This window comes from Pagrus pagrus (assembly GCF_965226575.1).
Source record: "Pagrus pagrus genome assembly, chromosome: 9".
In the NCBI taxonomy this organism is placed as follows: Eukaryota; Metazoa; Chordata; class Actinopteri; order Spariformes; family Sparidae; genus Pagrus; species Pagrus pagrus.
This window is the reverse complement of record NC_140193.1, coordinates 34,392,750-34,410,910: the sequence shown is the minus strand read 5'-3', so window position 1 is coordinate 34,410,910 and position 18,161 is coordinate 34,392,750. Positions and strand designations below refer to the sequence as shown.

General features: G+C 42.3%; 1 protein-coding gene across 6 annotated transcripts in view; it reads right to left on the bottom strand.

Annotated features, from left to right (window-relative positions):
• ubxn4 (UBX domain protein 4) overlaps positions 1-18,161 on the bottom strand; it is a 206,345-nt gene that overhangs the window by 115,929 nt on the left and 72,255 nt on the right. For all 6 annotated transcript variants that reach the window (XR_014623289.1, XM_084362255.1, XM_084362253.1 and 3 more), the window contains 2 exons: positions 2,954-3,050; positions 808-859 (listed from right to left, as the gene is read on the bottom strand). Coding sequence is in view for 5 of the 6 variants with exons in the window: in XM_084362255.1 (XP_084218381.1) it covers positions 808-859; positions 2,954-3,050 (149 nt within the window). In the remaining variant the exon portion in view is untranslated. The remainder of the gene's footprint in view (positions 1-807; positions 860-2,953; positions 3,051-18,161) is intronic.

The following is an 18,161-nucleotide window of genomic DNA, read 5'->3' as shown; positions in this document are numbered from 1 at the left end:
AAAAATAATTCCTGCCTAAATCCTTGAGACCCATGAGTCCTATAAATTTCAAGACGATCCGAGCAGGTTTTGGTCACATGACTTGACGTTAGGTGGCGCTATGGAGTACCCTGACCACACCCACCACCAATCATGTTGAATTCAGATGTGGGCGCGCACATGTGATATATGTTTCAATTTTGATGAGTTTTGGGGTATGTTCAGGATGCAAAATATGCAGTCGACTGGAAGGTAGAAGAAAAAGAAGAAGAATAATAATCCTAGCAGATACAATAGGTCCTCGCACGAGATTCGTGCTCGGGCCCTAATAATCCTTACAGATACAATAGGTCCTCGCACGAGATTCGTGCTAGGGCCCTAATAATAATCATTCGAAAAACAATGGGGACCTCGCAGGTTTCCTGCTCGGGCCCTAATTATGTCCAGATCTTACTAAATGCACCTTTTAACAGACTGTGTTTTATTAGTATGGACAGGCAATTAAGTAGCTTTCTTAGATCAGAGATTTTAGCACACAATGCAGAGGACTCGTCAATACAGAACAGACCAACAACTTTGTCCCGCACTTAGGAGGAGTTAAGTGAGCATCAAATACGTTTTACAAGAATTATTGACTGTGACAAATTAGTTTTCTTTCAGCCTTTGGAGGAATCTAATCGTGTACCTGGTCAATGAGTAGTATAAGTAAGTATTGGAGTGGACAAATGTTCATATCTAATGATTTGAAGTGACATTACCCCCATGGCCACTGTGATTATTGAAAATATGAAGTAGTATTTAATGGCCAAAAAAGCTTTCTCTACTCACCTCTTCTCCTATCTTCCTTTGCTCTTGTTTTTCCTCCAGTTTCCTGGTCAGCCTGAATGGATGAGGGGGAAAAACAGAGGGAGTGTGTAGCAGACCGAACACAGGAATATACAAATGCCGTTTTTACATCTACACGGTTCGACTTGGCACAGCAGGTGGTTTTGCATTTCCACCACAACTGGGCTACCTGCTTGAAGGTGTGTCTTACACCAATGACACGCTTGTCCCAATCCCTGCATTACTTTCAAACAATCACAGCTAATTCAGTTACAAACATGTTTGATTTACTCTAACTTCTTCACATTAAAAGCTCTTTATTAGTCATTAGTCACATTCGTCACATTCGTCATATCGTTATTTAGTCATTTAAAAGCTTTTATTATGAAGCAGCATTACAGGAAACATGTTTTCAACAGTAGTAACAAACCATGACTCCTGAAACATGAAAATAAACACGATGAAACAGTAAAACACAGCAGATGTCTCAAAGTACAAACAGGACGAGAGAAACTAAAGAGATTCAGTTAGAAGCTAAAAAGAAGTACTGAGAGCTGAATACACTGACTTTTATAAATGTCTTTCTCTCAGGTTTCCTACAAAGACATGAGTTCAGTATCGACTTGAGGGGGAGATGGGTGCTTGTTATGGGTTGGATGCAAGGATATTGGTTGGCTGCAGTAAAGAGACATCACAGTGGCCCGCTTGGAGGTGGAGCAGCCGCGGCTTGGCCCTACTCTGGGGCAGGGCCATCGCCAGTGCAGTGGCATGGCTCAACTCGGCACCGTAAACTGAGAAAACATGCCTTGTCCCACCACCGACTGCATCCTCATCCTTGTGTCCTAAGGATATCAAGAGTCATAAATGTACTGCATTCCTCACTATGTTGGTTCCTCTTTTCTCTTTCTATTCACCCTAAGTGACTGAAATGGTTCAAACTATCTATTTGACTGTGTAAATATATCTATCTTGTCTATATCTATCTCAGAATATGTGATCATTATGAGACTAACTCTCCTTCAAAATCTGCTATTTTACAGGATTCCACTCTGCTATCTGATGAGTTTTGGTAATAACTCTAATGTCCATTCCTTGTGTTCTTTAGCCCAAACAAGTCTCTTCTGCTTGTTGCCTGTCCTTAGCAGTGGTTTCCTAGCAGCTATTCTACCATGAAGGCCTGATTCACACAGTCTCCTCTTAACAGTTGTTCTAGAGATGTGTCTGCTGCTAGAACTCTGTGTGGCATTGACCTGGTCTCTAATCTGAGCTGCTGTTAACCTGCGATTTCTGAGGCTGGTGACTCGGATGAACTTATCCTCCGCAGCAGAGGTGACTCTTGGTCTTCCTTTCCTGGGGCGGTCCTCATGTGAGCCAATTTCTTTGTAGCGCTTGATGGTTTTTGCGACTGCACTTGGGGACACTTTCAAAGTTTTCCCAATTTTTCGGACTGACTGACCTTCATTTCTTAAAGTAATGATGGCCACTTGTTTTTCTTTACTTAGCTGCTTTTTTCTTGCCATAACACAAATTCTAACAGTCTATTCAGTAGGACTATCAGCTGTGTATCCACCTGACTTCTGCACAACACAACTGATGGTCCCAACCCCATTTATAAGGCAAGAAATCCCACTTATTAAACCTGACAGGGCACACCTGTGAAGTGAAAACCATTTCAGGTGACTACCTCTTGAAGCTCATCAAGAGAATGCAGAGTGTCTGCAAAGCAGTAATCAGAGCAAAAGGTGGCTACTTTGAAGAAACTAGAATATAAGGCGTATTTTCAGTTGTTTTACACTTTTTTGTTAAGTACATATTGAGAAGTGTGAATCTACAATGTCAATAAATAATGAAAAGAAAGGAAACTCATTGAATGAGAAGGTGTGTCCAAACTTTTGGTCTGTACTGTATATATGGATATATATGTACATAGCAGTACTATTGTGTATTTTATTTTATTATATATTTTTTTGGCAATCGGTGACGGTGGGGTGGGGGGCACTATCAAAAAATAAATAAATAATGGAGGAACAACTATTTCTCTTTCTGTAGAAAGTACTCTCTTTTTTTACTCTATATGTTGCTCATCCCAATAAATATAAATAAAAATTTTTAAAAAAGAACGTACAGAGGCACGTATGTGTGCTCCTACCTTTCCACCTGAGCATCCAGGTTTTCTTCACTCTGAGAACACTGAGTAGCATCATCTGGGGATGCATTCTCTGCAAGAGTCACACTGCCACCATCTCCTGTGCCCGAGAGGGATGTTGCATAGAATAGAAACATAAAAAGGAAGCATTGGGGTAAGTGGTTTATTAACTCCATGTCAGCACAAAGCAAGTCCATCCATCTTCAACAGACTTGTATATCCATATAAGCAGTAGGTGATTTGTTAATTTTTAACAGGGGGGATGGCCCAATGGGGGCACCACCCTGCCCTGACACACCTATGTACACCTCCCAAAGGACAATGTTGCAGGACGCTTTACCCATAACTGACATTTCTAAGTCTACAATTCCATTTTATCCAGTGGGATATGAGTAAATACACCTTTAAATTGTATGCAGTGGACTGAATTTATTCAGGCAGGGTTTTCTCATGTTTCTCCCAATACACTACAAGCAGGGTAATTTTAAGTTACATGACCCCTTGGAATTTTTTACCATCTAAATTCCTTGAAGGACACACAATGAACATTGTGCAAAATAGTAGAGCCCGACTGATTTATTGGTAGGCCGATATTAGCCTATCACAGATGTTGAAAAGGCTGTCTATCATCAGGAGCTGAAAAGAGAGTGGCTCATTACTGACCACTAGAGGGCGCGCTATTGCTGTTCTGCCTAGCAACAGGAACCAGTTTGGATTGGTTTGCTTAACCAGTAGCAGAAAAGGAGAGAGGACTAAAAGGTCACTAAAAGGTGTTGCTGGCAGTTTTCAGTCTGTTTTTTTCCTGTGTTCCAGGTCTAGTTTTTCAGTTTAAGAGGGATGTGTGCGTCCATTTGTCCTGTAAGTAGATTCCAGTTGATATTAATAATTATTATCTTGTGGATTGCAATTCTTTTGAGTTAAGTAATAAGCAGTGTTAATGTGGTAAACCTTTAAGCTACTATTGGTTATTCACCTTTTGTTGTATGAAGATGTTAACAATAGTGTGATTTCACTCTTTTGTTCTGTGTACATCCTAGAAACCACACACACAAGTCTCTGTAAGACCCAACAACTTTATTAGAAAATAAAGAACTCTTTCTGCACTCCACGGCCTGGTTATTGAGACCCACCAGAGCCCTGATCGGACTCTCCACATTTAAAATTCATGTAATGACATAGTTTGTCCAGCAGAGTGCGCTTCAACGGGGATAAAACAGCTGGTGTCGGGAAATGTAACAGCTACCTCACTAATGGTTAAACTATAAACCAGCACAAAAATGACAATCACCAACATAACATAAACAAAGCATAAGCAAAGGTACTATTGATATTAAACTGTCAGAAAAAACTAATCTCTGAAAAAACTTGAACATTACTGAAAATAAACATGAAATATTTGCACCCCTGATATAACCAGCAAAGGGAGGGGAGTCTATGAATAAAGAACAAGTCTGTGTTCTCTGTGAAAATCATTTGAGAGAACCCCAGTGGGAGCGTTTCAGAAGCTGAGCCTTTTGTCTGCCCAATTTTGTTGACTTGCTCAGATTTTGTTGATCTGGTCATTTTTCATTTTTATACAATCAGGAGTCTGCACAGGGTGTTTTATTTTGAAAATTGACCGGATGCTATGCCGTTCCTGTGTCTCTTGACTTCCTGCCGGCGTGATCTGCTCTTTGCAGCTTGTTGCGGCATCCGTCAAAATAGACCAGGCAGTTGGAACGCAAAGCAGCCGTGCACGGCATGACTCCACTGTGCGAGTGATGGCAGGTTAACAAGGGGGATGCTTTTTGTTAATTTTGCTAACAAGGGGGACGGCATCCCCCCTCATATCGCCCACTGCATATAAGATTTGTTTACGCAATCCTTTTTCATCTACTGTAATCATGCCATAAATTGTATAACTTCAATAAACCCATTCAAAAAATACCTGCTCAACTTTCCAAATTGAGAAGTGGTAATATAACTATTGAAAGCTTATGCTTAACGATGGCAACTCTCCTATTTGTCCATGGCTACAAAAAATGTCATACTTGCCATAGCGTGAAATAATACTCAGAATACAAATACAAGAAAACAAATACTCATCCCACAAATGCATGTTCCTTACAAATGTGGCACCATTTAAAAGGGAAATAAACAGGCTTTTTCCAATGGTGGGGACTGGAAGTTGATTCGACGCTTTTCAATTTAAAAGTGAGAATACCGGAAGCACGTATTTGTGAAGTGTGGAGACTACGAGGTGAGTAAAAGTCAAGTGACAACTTTTCGTTCTATGAGGAAACAGAAATAGTCTTTATTCACTAGAACGTTACGTCCTACAATATATACAGTATATAGCCCTGTCAAGTTATATTAATTTGAAAGAATCGAGTTTTGGACTTTTGGGTAGTTTTTAGCGTTGTTATCGTAGTTAGGCTAACAGTGGCTAGCGCTAACTAGGCTAACTTTAGGATTAGCCTCTAAAGGCACTCTAGGGATATATTATTTAGATATATCTATGGGATTAGCATGACATCAGAAGGCTTTCACTGTCGTTTGCAAACAGCATTTGTATAGAAATTATTCTGTCCCAGGCATTTTAATCCATATAAACGGTTGATCAGTATCCATTATCAATATAACATTAAAGCAGTTTCCACTGTACAATAACTTGCTGTTGAAGTCGTCTTGTGCACGCAATAGTGCTCACTTAAATGTGTAATTTTCCAGCTCAAAGACCAAGAAAACTGAGTCATATCATATAATTTTGTTTGACTTATTACGACATTATCTGTTTCTTACAGATGCATATTTCAATCTTAACTCCCGGTTTCGGGGAGGCGGAGAGTTGATCACCCTCCAGCCCCAGCACATCCACGAAGCGCCAACTCTCACCCACGCCAAGCTTGTTCAACATCTTGTTCAGCATCTCGGGGTTGATCTCCATCGCAGCCCCAATTGACAATTTTATTGGAAAATAAAAAGACATTTGAAAGTTTGTTTTCTGTCTACTGTTTTCTCCTGTAACAGAGGTTATTGGTTATCTGGGTCATGTAAGTAGGTATTCAGTAATTCACTTTGAAAACACAAAGCTAAGTTCATTTAAAATCAACCCTCACATCCTCCATTGGCAAATCTATGTGGTCTGACAGCACATTATGCCATCACACATTAAGGTGTATTTACAGTATTTACATTGTTTCAAAACGAATCTGTAGTGCAAACTAAACTAACAGCTGTCCTTTTTGCCAATTAAATTAAAACACCGGAGTACAATAATGCATGTTTTGAGTAATAATGCTTTAACAATAGCTGTACATCTAGGCTTCTTGTATCTGCTTGGGTGCAGACGCTTTTCTGCTTGCTCTTGCTTCTGCTTGCCTTTTTTCCACTATTATTCTGTTTTTTCTTCACTGAGAGATTGCAGGCAGCGACTCCTGGATATTTAGAAACCACTGGGAGCACAATTAATTGGAGATAAAGAATATTGCTGCCTCATTTCAACTCTTCAGCACTTTCTGAGCGAGGCCTAAGAAGTAGCACAAGCCTGTTAGCAGCTAAGGCTAACTAGCATCAAAATGCCTCCCTTTACTGCAGACGACTTTCAGAAGATCCTTCAGAGAATTGCTGTGCTGGAAACCAAGGTCCACCAAATAGAAGTAAATGTGGAAGTGAATGGACTATGTGGGAGCGAAACTACTCTTCCATGGAATCAGAACAGCAGACAAGAGCCTGCTAACACACGGCTAATTAGTCCCAACAATGCTACAATGGAAGAGGAGTACTGTGGACTGGATATCAAATCCAGGAATATTCCTCCTTGCTGGAACACTCTTGGCGCAAAGCCTAAAGATAAATCCTTCACCTCGGATATGGGAAAACGAGTAACAGGCAGAGCCCAGCGCCCTGAGATTTGTGATGCGACTGGTTGGCCTGCACTATCATCTGAAAGGAGTGGTCAGCGGTCCTCTACCAACTGTCCGAAGAGGTGATGAGAGATTCAGCAGGTTGTTGATGTTGAACAGATGGCTCAAAGCTACATGTGCCACTCAATCAGTGAACTTTATTGACAATTTTACCATTTTCTGGGAACGCAGACACCTCTTTAAGGCTGAGGCTGATTTTGCCTCAACAAGTCAGGAGTAAGGTTGTTAACCTCCAACATATTTTACTCTGTGCACCACACATCAGTTCTTCCTGCCAAGGACAACAAGTGAGACAAACCAAAACAACTGATAAGTCAGCACTCGGGAGGAGAACTACTACTGCCTGAGATAAGCTTCGAACAGAGAAGACAGCTATGCCAGGAGGAGGAGTCTTCACCACCACCATCTTTGCCCCCCAATGAGGAGTGCCCTCTGGTCTCAACAAGAGGGAACTTCCCTTCGCCAACACCCCGAACCCCACCCAACTCTCCGCAATCTCCAGTAACCCTCTCCCCCTCCTCCCCCCTCCTGGATTTAACGGACGAGATGAAAAAGCTTGTCAGTGCTGGAATCAAACTCACACCATGTCCAAATCCCATATTCTCTCACGGCCGAGCCCCCTTCCCACCACCACGCTTGAAACAACAATCACCAAAATGACATCACGCCCCTCCACCTCCTCAGAATCATCCTCTGTCTCCACAGTCTGATAGCAGCAGAGCACATCGTGTCCACGTAGACAATACAACTAACTCTAACTGATATGTGCCGGGTCCAGGCTACGAAGTTGATTTCGTTAATGTCTTCCCCCCAGAAAAGCTGGGGCCCCTTGGAGTTCAGGTAGTCTCCTCAATTCCTGTGTTTACAGGTAATAGAAAAATGGTGAATTTGCTGAGAAACAGGAAGTGCCTTAATAAATCTGCCAATCTATTAAATTCAGCTCCCATTCCTCGTCAGCCACAAACTGTCACAAAAGATTGCACAGCTGGTTTTGACTCTTTAAATTTAGCTTTATTAAACATCAGGTCTCTGGCAGGAAAAATTTTTTTAATACATGATTTTATCATTAAACACAATCTTAATTTTATGTTTTTAACTGAAACCTGGTTAGACCAAGATAACAGTGCAGCTGTTCACATTGAATCAAGCCCTCTAAACTTATCTTTCATAAGTGAGACTAGAAAGCATAAAAAAGGAGGAGGTGTTAGTATTCTGTTTAATGAGTTAATCAAATGCAAGCAAATGTTTTATGGAAATTTTACTTCTTTTGAATATGTGGCTCTTCAGTTAAACTCATCTTCTCGGGCTATATTTCTAAACATCTACAGGCCACCTAAATACTGTACAGAGTTTTTGATGACCTTGTTGAGTTACTGTCTCTTATCTGCACTGACTTTGATTGTGTGTTAATTGTTGGTGACTTTAACATCTATGTCGACAAACCTGAGGACAGATGGACTAAAGAACTGTGTTGTGTCCTTGATAACTTTAGACTCACTCAGCATGTGATGCAGCCCACACACAACAGGGGCCACATCCTAGACTTGGTTATCTCGAAGGGTCTGAACATTTCTAAGGTTCTGGTATCTGATGTTGCCCTCTCTGATCATTACTGTGTTTTCTTTAAGAGTGATATATCTGTGTACACAAATGTTCAAACTGAGGTCGTCTCAAAGCGCTACATCACTGAAAACACCAGTGACATATTCATTGAGGCTTTCTCCTCCACACCTCCCCTCTCCAGGTCTATCAATGACCTTGTAGATCATTTCAGTTCTAAAGTTACAAATGTTATTAATGCCATTGCACCCACTAAAGTGAAGGTGGTCTCTGGTAAGAAAAAATCTCCTTGGAAATATGCCGTGCTGGTCAAAATGGAAAAAAAGGAATGCCGAAATGCAGAGCGCAGGTGTCGAAAAACTAATCTCCAGGTTCATTTTGACATTCATAAAGAGAGACTTTACATTTTTAATTTAGAACTGAAAAAGTCAAGGCAGTCGTTCTTTTCAGACATTATCACCAAAACCAATAATAATGCACGTGCCCTGTTTGCTACTGTCAACAGGCTAACAAACCCTCCTGTGCCAGTAGCCTCTGAACATCTATCTACCAGGGCCTGTAATGAATTTGCATCCTTCTTCACTGACAAAATTCAGAAAATTAGACAAGCGGTCAGTGCCACGGTGCCTGGTACAGGAGGCGTGTTATCCATGTGTCCACCGAACACCAACTCTAACACCATGACACAATTTGATCAAATCAATGACAAAAACCTGCAAGAAACAATACAACATTTGAAATCTTCCTCATGCTGCCTTGATATTTTACCAGCAGGGTTCTTCAAAAAAGTTTCAGATTGCATGACTCCAGATCTGCTACAGATAGTCAACATGTCTCTACTTTCAGGCGTCTTTCCCCAAGCCATGAAAACTGTTATTAAACCACTCCTGAAGAAGAACAATCTAGACACATCAGTAATGAATAATTATAGGCCCATATCGAACCTCCCAATTTTAAGTAAAATCATTGAAAAAGGGTTACTGAACAATTACTAAATAGTAAATGGCTGTTTTGATGTTTTCCAATCAGGATTTCAACCACATCATAGCACTGAGACTGCTCTAGTCAAGGTCCTCAATGACATTCATTTAAACACAGACAATGGCAAAATTTCAGTCTTAGTACTACTGGATCTCAGTGCTGTGTTTGACACAGTCGACCACATCATACTACTGGACCGACTGGAAAACTGGGTGGGACTCTGGTACAGCACTAAACTGGTTTAAATCCTATCTAAATGATAGAGACTACTTTGTGTCTATTGGCAATTACACATCTGAATGGATGAAAATGACAAGCGGAGTACCCCAGGGCTCCATTCTGGGGCCTCTACTATTCAACATTTACATGCTTCCTCTAGCTCAGATTATGGAAAACAACAAAATATGTTACCATAGTTATGCAGATGACACACAAATTTACATAACCATCTCACCAGGGGACTATAATCCCAGTCAAAGTTTTCTTCAGTTAATAGATAAGACTGAAATAATTGTTTTTGGAGCCAAGGAAGAAGGACTCACAGTCTCTGCTCAGCTTCAATCTGTATTGTTGAAAACTGCAAACCAAGCCAGAAACCTTGGTGCAATCATGGACTCAGACCTGAACTTCAGCAACCACATTAAGTCAATTACAAAGTCAGCCTACTATCATCTTAAGAATATATCCAGGATAAAAGGACTTATGTCTCAGCAGGATTTGGAAAAACTTATCCATGCATTTATCTTCAGCAGACTGGACTACTGTAACGGTGTCTTTACAGGACTCTCTAAAAAATCCATCAGACATCTGCAGCTGATTCAGAACGCTGCTGCTCGAGTCCTAACAAGAACCAAAAAAGTAGATCACATCACTCCAGTTCTCAGATCTTTACACTGGCTTCCTGTCAGTCAAAGAATATATTTCAAAATCCTGTTGTTGGTTTATAAAGCACTGGCTGGTTTCAGGCCAAAATACATTTCTGATCTGCTGCCACGTTACGAACCATCCAGACCTCTGAGGTTATCAAGCTCAGGTCTGCTTTCACTCCCTAGAGTCAAAACTAGACATGGAGAAGCAGCGTTCAGTTATTATGCGCAACATATCTGGAACAAACTCCCAGAAAACTGCAGGTCTGCTCCGACTCTCACCTCTTTTAAATCAAGGCTGAAGACCTTTCTGTTTGCCACTCCCTTTCATTGAAGCAATTTTAAGGCTTTGAACTGCACTGTGACTTTTATTCTCTATTCTTGTCTCTAAGCTGGTCCACTTTCCTATTTCTTAACTTGTTTTAATGTTTTGTTTTAATGTATTTTTAAATGTTTCTAATGTAATTTTTCCATTGTAGCCTACTTTCCCATTTCTTAACCTATTTTAAAATGCTTTTCATGTAATTTTTATGTGCCTGTAAAGCACTTTGAGCTGCCTTGTGTCTGAATTGTGCTATACAAATAAACGTGCCTTGCCTTGCCTAGTTTGCATTGATTATCTGTAGAATAACCTTAGAAGTGGCCATATAATTTTGTATTTTCTTTTTTTATATATATATAATATTTTGTTTGGTTTTTATCTTAATATTTTCTTGCTAACCCTAACCCTCCAGTTGAACTGGAAACATACATTTTTTAAAAATATTTTTAATTGAACACATAAATCATATTTACATTCTAAAGCCCCAAGAAATAAAGTATGTTCACATGGGAAACTAGAAAATATATAGGTTACTTCTGGTATACTCGCTTTAAATTATATTTATCTACATTATATATATAAAATAAAGCCCCAAGAAATAAAGTATATTCACATGGGGAACGAAAAATACGTGCTTCCAGTATATTCGCTTTTATTTTGAAAAGCTCTGAATCAACTTCCGGTCCAAACAGTGGAGGTGGCCTCACAGTGCAGGTCTGCAACGAAGGGTCCTGACAGTGCAGGTCTGCAGCCAGACTGTCTTGTGGCTTTTATTTGATGAGTGAAGGATCTGTTAAGCGTGATCAACATCTGCAAATAAACCATTTTTTTCCCAGTCAAAGTAAAATAAATCATGAAAGAATCCTTGTTCTGAGAAGTGTTTCAAATCTCTTTTGACTAAAATACGTGGTTTGGTTTTTGGTATTTTGACATTTCTAACTGTTGCAACAACACAGTGGTCACTGATGTTGTTTGCAAATATGGAAGCAGTGGAATACTTGTGGGGAACATTTGTTAGAATAACATCTATCTAAGATGATTTTTCTGGATTTTTTACGTTTGGCTGTGTGGGACTATCAACAATCTGGAATAAGTTAAGTGAATCACAGTAAGCCCTGAAGTCATCAGAAACTGGTTGCAACCAGTTCAAATTTAAATCTCCCAGAGCTACCAATTCCTTGGAGTTCAGATCGGAAAGGAGCTGCATTAAAGAGGGCAGAGCCCGACTATCAGCTGAAGGTGTCCTATAACAACCAACAACAGTTATAGGAATAGATTTAAAGACTTCAAGCTCCAAGGCTAAAAATTCAAATTGTTTAGCTACAGATTTTGAGAGCAGGACATTAGCTTGAAACTTATTTTTAATGAAGATTGCTACACCCCCACCTCTTTTAGGGCGGTCAGTCCTAAATACATTATACCCCCTAATCATGATATCTTTATCTGAAATAGATTTGCTTAGCCATGTTTCAGATAAGACAATAACATCAGCATCTGTAGAGTGTGCCCAGATATTCATCATGTCCATTTTAGAAACAAGACTGCGTACATTCAAATGTAAGAAACCGAGACCAGATCTTTCTTTAAAATCTGCCGGTGTGTCAAAGCCTGTAGGGATGTCTGGGCCTGGGTTTGGCTGCACATTCCCAGACATTAACAATAATTAAATAATTAGACATTTTTGCATAAAAGATTTCCTGTATGATGCGTTGCAACTTCTCCGATCCTTATTTGAGTCATGGACAACATAAGAAGCAGATGTGAAGTTTTCATATAGAGTCATGACACTGGACAGACAGACCAAGTCCACAGTGGCAAAAAACAAAAGGCAAAGGGAATGATGTGACATTTAGTGCACAGCCAGATGCACACGTTCCCTTATATGATGCATGCTCCATAGTTGTAGGCACTGGACCGGAGTCGCTATTCCAGTGGCAGCTGCCCCCAGTGAAGTATACTGATAGAGTTAAACACAGAGCGGAAAAGAGAGACCACTTTTTCCTCTGCATCTCCATTGCTGCTACCGACCGGGGTAGAACAGAACAGTGAAATGAGGTAAAGCAGCCCAAGAAGGAGGTATAGTGACGAAAGTCCAGGCCAATGACAGAATAATCCAGTATGGGTTTTCTTTCCTGTTTTTCCGCGCGGAGCAATGACGATGCGTGTCGTCACTCGTAAACAGGAAGACCTGGTGAGTGAAGCAATGCTGTGGATAAAAGAGTTAAAATCAAGACCCGTTGCTTCTAAGAACATCAGAATACATCTTAAAACCAGCAGCAGGAACCAGGAAGAAAGCACTTTCCTTAATCATGAAGAGATCAGGCCCATCATTAATCAGCGACACGTCTGCACTCCGGCTCTGGTAGATGGACAGGCTCCGAAGACCGACCAGCCAGCATGATCCAAAAGCTCCAGAATCGGGGGAAAAGGTACGCCACGATTCCAATAAGTTCCCGTACAAGCAAGGTGGACGAGTTAACTTCTTCAGATTGGGATTTAAAAATTTTCAGGATGCACTGCTAGGACTAGCACAGTCCGTGTTAACCAGGTCAAACTTTGCCTGTCAATGAGTCTCGACTTGAACTAGACCGATTTGCATCAATAGCAACTTGAACAGTACAACAAATACTACAGTTGGATTAGTAGTATATTTGTAAAGAAGTTCACACAGCGATCTGTGGTATTATCCCAAAAACAAACAGATATCAATCATTCAGTCACGCACAAACAAACAGACAGAGAGACGTGCTGCCATCTTGGACAAAGCCGCATGCTTTGAATACAGAGCCAAGAGGAGACACAGATGTGCAGTGTTCTGTCATAACACTATGAACTACAAAATGCTGAAAGGTTATTATTGATGTTTGACCAAATAACGCCAGAAATAACTTACACACTGCAGCTTTAAAGGGATGGTGCCGTGGCGAGGCATTAGATGAGGCTCATGCAGTTATGGTTATCATTCAAGAAGAGGTAAACACTGATGCAATTGAAGAGACAATGCAAACAGTGAAGAGTTTGGGACATGTGCGTGTCAGAGGTCGAACCTTCAACCTACGGCGCAAAGTACTATGTTTTGTGTGAATGTAGGGAAGCTGTTAAAGGTGACATGGTTCCCTCTGAAGTGTTTCCTATTGAGGGTGGAGGGCCGTGGTCTGTCATCGTAGCAGATAAAGATACTCAAGACAGTGCGCAAGTGTCTGGGCCATCACAAACAGACGGTCAGCATGTGGAAGACTTCCGCACATTGTTCCCTGCCGAAGAGACTGCAGCCAAGTCAACATTGGCTATACTTCGGGCAGTGAGTGATTTGCTTGACAAGACATCCAAGTCATCAAGTGAACCTGGAAGCTATCGCCGCCTACAAATTTTCTCTGGGTTATCTCTAGAGTTGCACGATACCCACGGTACCCACGCTACCCCTCGGTGCCAAATTGTAACGGTTCCTACTATACTAGAAATTCTACACGACGGTACTACCGTGGATTACTATACAATCGGTGCCAGTTTCCGCTACATAGCGGCCGCCTCTACTCTCCTCCCGGCTTCTCACTGAATGCTACTCCCTTGTAAACAAACCCACATGGCAACTATTGCAACCGAACTACACAGCTGCTGAATGATTGCCTGCTTGCCTGTTACTGGTGACGTCCGGGGATATGTTAGGCTGTTTCCGCACACTGGGTCCATCCGTCTGTTAGCTGATTGGCTGTTCGTGTGTTTCTGCCGGCAAGAACGAATTCCATGAAGACAGCTCCGCTTCGATAGAAATTCGCTTCAAAAACACACTCACCACGGCAGAAGCACCGGGCCCGAGCGGCGAGTCTGCGGTGGAAACTGTACCGATTCTCACAACAACAATCTCTCTTAGTCCAGGGTGCATGTTCAAAACATTGCTCTTGTAGCCACAGATTTAAGTTTGTGTGGTTATTAGTACAACCGCGAACAGTGCAACATGTTCCCGAGCTGCGCAAGGACATTTTTAAATGTAACCAGAGCTGATCATCGTTTAGAAAAGAAAACAGTAAGAGACAACTTTCAAATAAACCGTTACGGGAAATGAAAACCGCTAGCAAACAATGGCTCACTGCTACTTCCGGTGAGAACCGTAAGTTGCACCCATAATCATTTCTACATAAAACACCTGCAGTGTCGTCACCCAGATTTATATGTCGAATACCAGGTTAGTATGCCCTGTTTATTTTCTCATTGGCTAATATTAGGCTACATGCTCCGTGTACAGGCTGAGGAATGAAGAGTTAAAGGATGTCAAAGTATGACTAGACACACAAACACGCAGAGAAAAGGCCAGTGGATCTGTTTGTTTTTTTCAATTTTAACTTTTTAATAAATGTTATTCATAAAAATATTTGTTTCAGTCTAATTCCTACTTCACCAGTGTTATGTTTATCATGCACCAAACAACATTGGCCGCGTTTCCCAGATTCGTTAAGAAGCTCTTAAGTGCTAAGATCTTCTTAGGAGCGCTCTTAAGAACGCTGTGAAAGAAGGATGTGTTTCCCAGAGTCGCTCTTAGCTTAAGAAGATCTTTCACTAAGAAGGAAATGTAAGATCGAGCTGACCCACTCTTAACAGCCTTCTTAGCGACCAAATGCTCAGTGATCAAGCCGCGTCAGGGAAATTTATATCCTCCACTTTTCGAAATAATAAAACAATGCTCAATGTTGAAATGCGCTCATAGCTGCGGACCACTGGCGCAAGAAACATAGGCTAATAGTAGATAAAAAAAACAACTTTTTATTGAATTACACGTTTAAGTTTTCCACACACATTTGCATATATGAGTTTATAGTACTACACATAAAAAAACAACAACCCTGTGGCATTTCACAGATATCAAGGGAACAGATTTAATTGAACTCAGCTGAACCTCATCCAGAGAGGCTTCACCTGCTACTCTATATAAATGCGTTGCCAAAGTCCGCGCGTGTGAGAAACCATGGCTGCATTACAGCACATTCTTGCTGCGAACCAACAGCGTCGCCGTGTGCGAAGCCAGACGGTTTACATAAATGCATACGCGCGTCAGCACTTCTCCCCACTGGACGTGCTGTCTGACCGGGCTGTCCAGGCAAAGTACCGGCTGCCCCGTGCGGAGATCCAACGGCTGATCACTCGGTGTCTCCACACATCCAGAGAGCAACCCGCTGCAATTTTGGCCTCAGCCCGGAGGTGCAGCTCCCGGCTGCGCTGCGTTTTTACGCAGTTGGGAGCTTCCTGGAGGTGGTGGGGGACGGCACCGGCCTCAGCAAGGCATCGGTGTCACGGAGTGTGGCAGCTGTGACACCGATTCTCCTGCGCCATGCCCGGACCCACATAACGGCACCACCACACGGGACGAGGTCTGCCAGGTCCACCAAGGGTTCCACGCAGTGGCTGGGACCCCCCGGGTGATCGGTGTGGTGGATGGCACCTTCATTCCAATTCACCCCCCCCCCCATACACAAAAGGCTGCAGTATCGCGATAATACCCGGAACCATGATACTTTGTCTGGTATAGTATCGTGGTTACTCATTTTGGTATTGTGACAACTCTAGTTATCTCCCACGCCAGCTGGAGAAGAGCAGTTTGACCACTGGCTGGGTCAAGCACGGCTCATGGTGGAAGAGTGCGACTGCTCGCCAAAAGAGAAAAGGCGGAGATTGATGGAAAGTGTTAGAGGACCTGCTCTTGACATTTTAAAAGCCGCACGAGCCAGTGATCCTGACGTGAGCCCTGAAGACTGTTTAGAGGCGCTTGAGCATGCATTTGGGACAGCAGAGTCAGGTGAAGAGTTATATTTTGCTTTCCGTTTACTGCAGCAACAACCAGGTGAGAAGCTGTCTGACTTCCTTAGAACAGTCGTTGGGCAGGGTTGTGCAGAGAGGTGGTCTTCCCTTTGGTAATGCAGATAGAGCAAGGCTTGAACAGTTGTTGCGTGGGGCTATAGCCTCTGATCTGATGCTGGTCAATCTTCGTCAGAGAGAGGAAGGAAAAGCCGCCAACCTTTCTCCAGCTGTTAAGAGATACACACAGAAGAGGAATACGAGGCCTTAAGAAAGCAGATTACACCTGTCGTGCACAGTTCATATAAGCAAAATGTTGATGCAAAGCAAATTGAAATACAGAACTTGAAGTCTGAGATCAAAGAACTCAAGACACTCGTTGCTGCTGTTGTGTCCAAACCAGCTCAAGATGGGCCAGCTAGCAATGAGAAAACTCCCCTTAACGTTGCACCCAGTGAGTGCAGTTCTGATAGTGAGATAGCAGCTTTGAAAAAAAGCAATTAAAGCACCTACAGCAGAAGTTGAAGGTTAATGGACAACCCTGCACTGCTTTGTTAGATAGTGGCTCGCAGGTGACGATCATATGTGAGCCCTGGTACCAAAAACACCTACCTGATATCCCTATTCAGCCGGTGTCCAGTCTTTCCCTGTGGGGTTTATCCTTACCATGGTTATGTGGTGGCTGACTTGGAGTATCCAGCCGAGGTGTTAGGGACCAGTCAGACTGTTACTGTCCTTGCACTCATTTGTCCTAATCCTAAAATAGGCGATGAGACATCTGTTGTGGTGGGCACCAACGCTAGCCATGTCAGACGCTTGGTGAACCAATGCAAGGAAAATGGTGTTGATGTCACGAAAACACTTGGGTTTAGAGTTGGTGTCCAGGAGGGTCAGCCTGCCCTCGATGGGACTGCTGTCCCCACCCGTGATGATGAGGCTGGCTGGGTCAGATGGATGGGTCCAGGCCCTTTGATCTTACCATCAGATGGTGGAACTCATGTGGTGTGCAAGGTTGAGTTGAAAAAAACAGTTGGACAAGAAATTCTGATGGTAGATTCGGCACCAGCAGCTGCCTTACCTGCTGACGTGTTTCTCCATCCCATGGTTGTGCCCAGTGGGGCTATGTCAACAAATTGAGAGTATTAGTCAAGAATGAATCTTTGAGAGAGACTTCCATACCTCCCGCAACAGTGATTGGAGATATGCACCACATCGATTCTGTTGCTACTATTCCCCCCAAAGAGACTGTTTCCCCGGAGTTTGATGAAAGTGTGATAAACTTTGGAGACTCTCCCATCTCTGAATAATGGAAAAACAGACTACGAAGGAAACTGGCTCAGAAGTCTCATGTGTTCTCTATGTGTGAGTGGGACATGGGATTGGCCAAAGGGGTAGAGCACAAAATCCGGCTCTCTGATTCCCAGCCTTTCTGTCAACGATCACGCCGGCTGGCCCCTGCAGACATCGAAGATGTTCGGAAGCATTTACAAGAGTTGCTGCAAGCAGGGATCATAACTGAGTCACGAAGCCCCTGTGCTTCCCCAATAGTTGTAGTCCGAAAGAAGACTGGAGCTATTAGGATGTGCATAGATTACAGGTTGTTGAATAGCCGAACCATACCTGACCAATATACCACCCCATGCATTGAGGATGCACTAAATGCTCTCACAGGGAGTCAGTGGTTCTCTGTTTTGGATTTGCGTTCAGGCTATTACCAGATAGCTATGTCCGAAGAGGACAAAGAAAAAACAGCATGTATTGGCCGTTAGGGTTTTTCCAGTTTGAGCGCA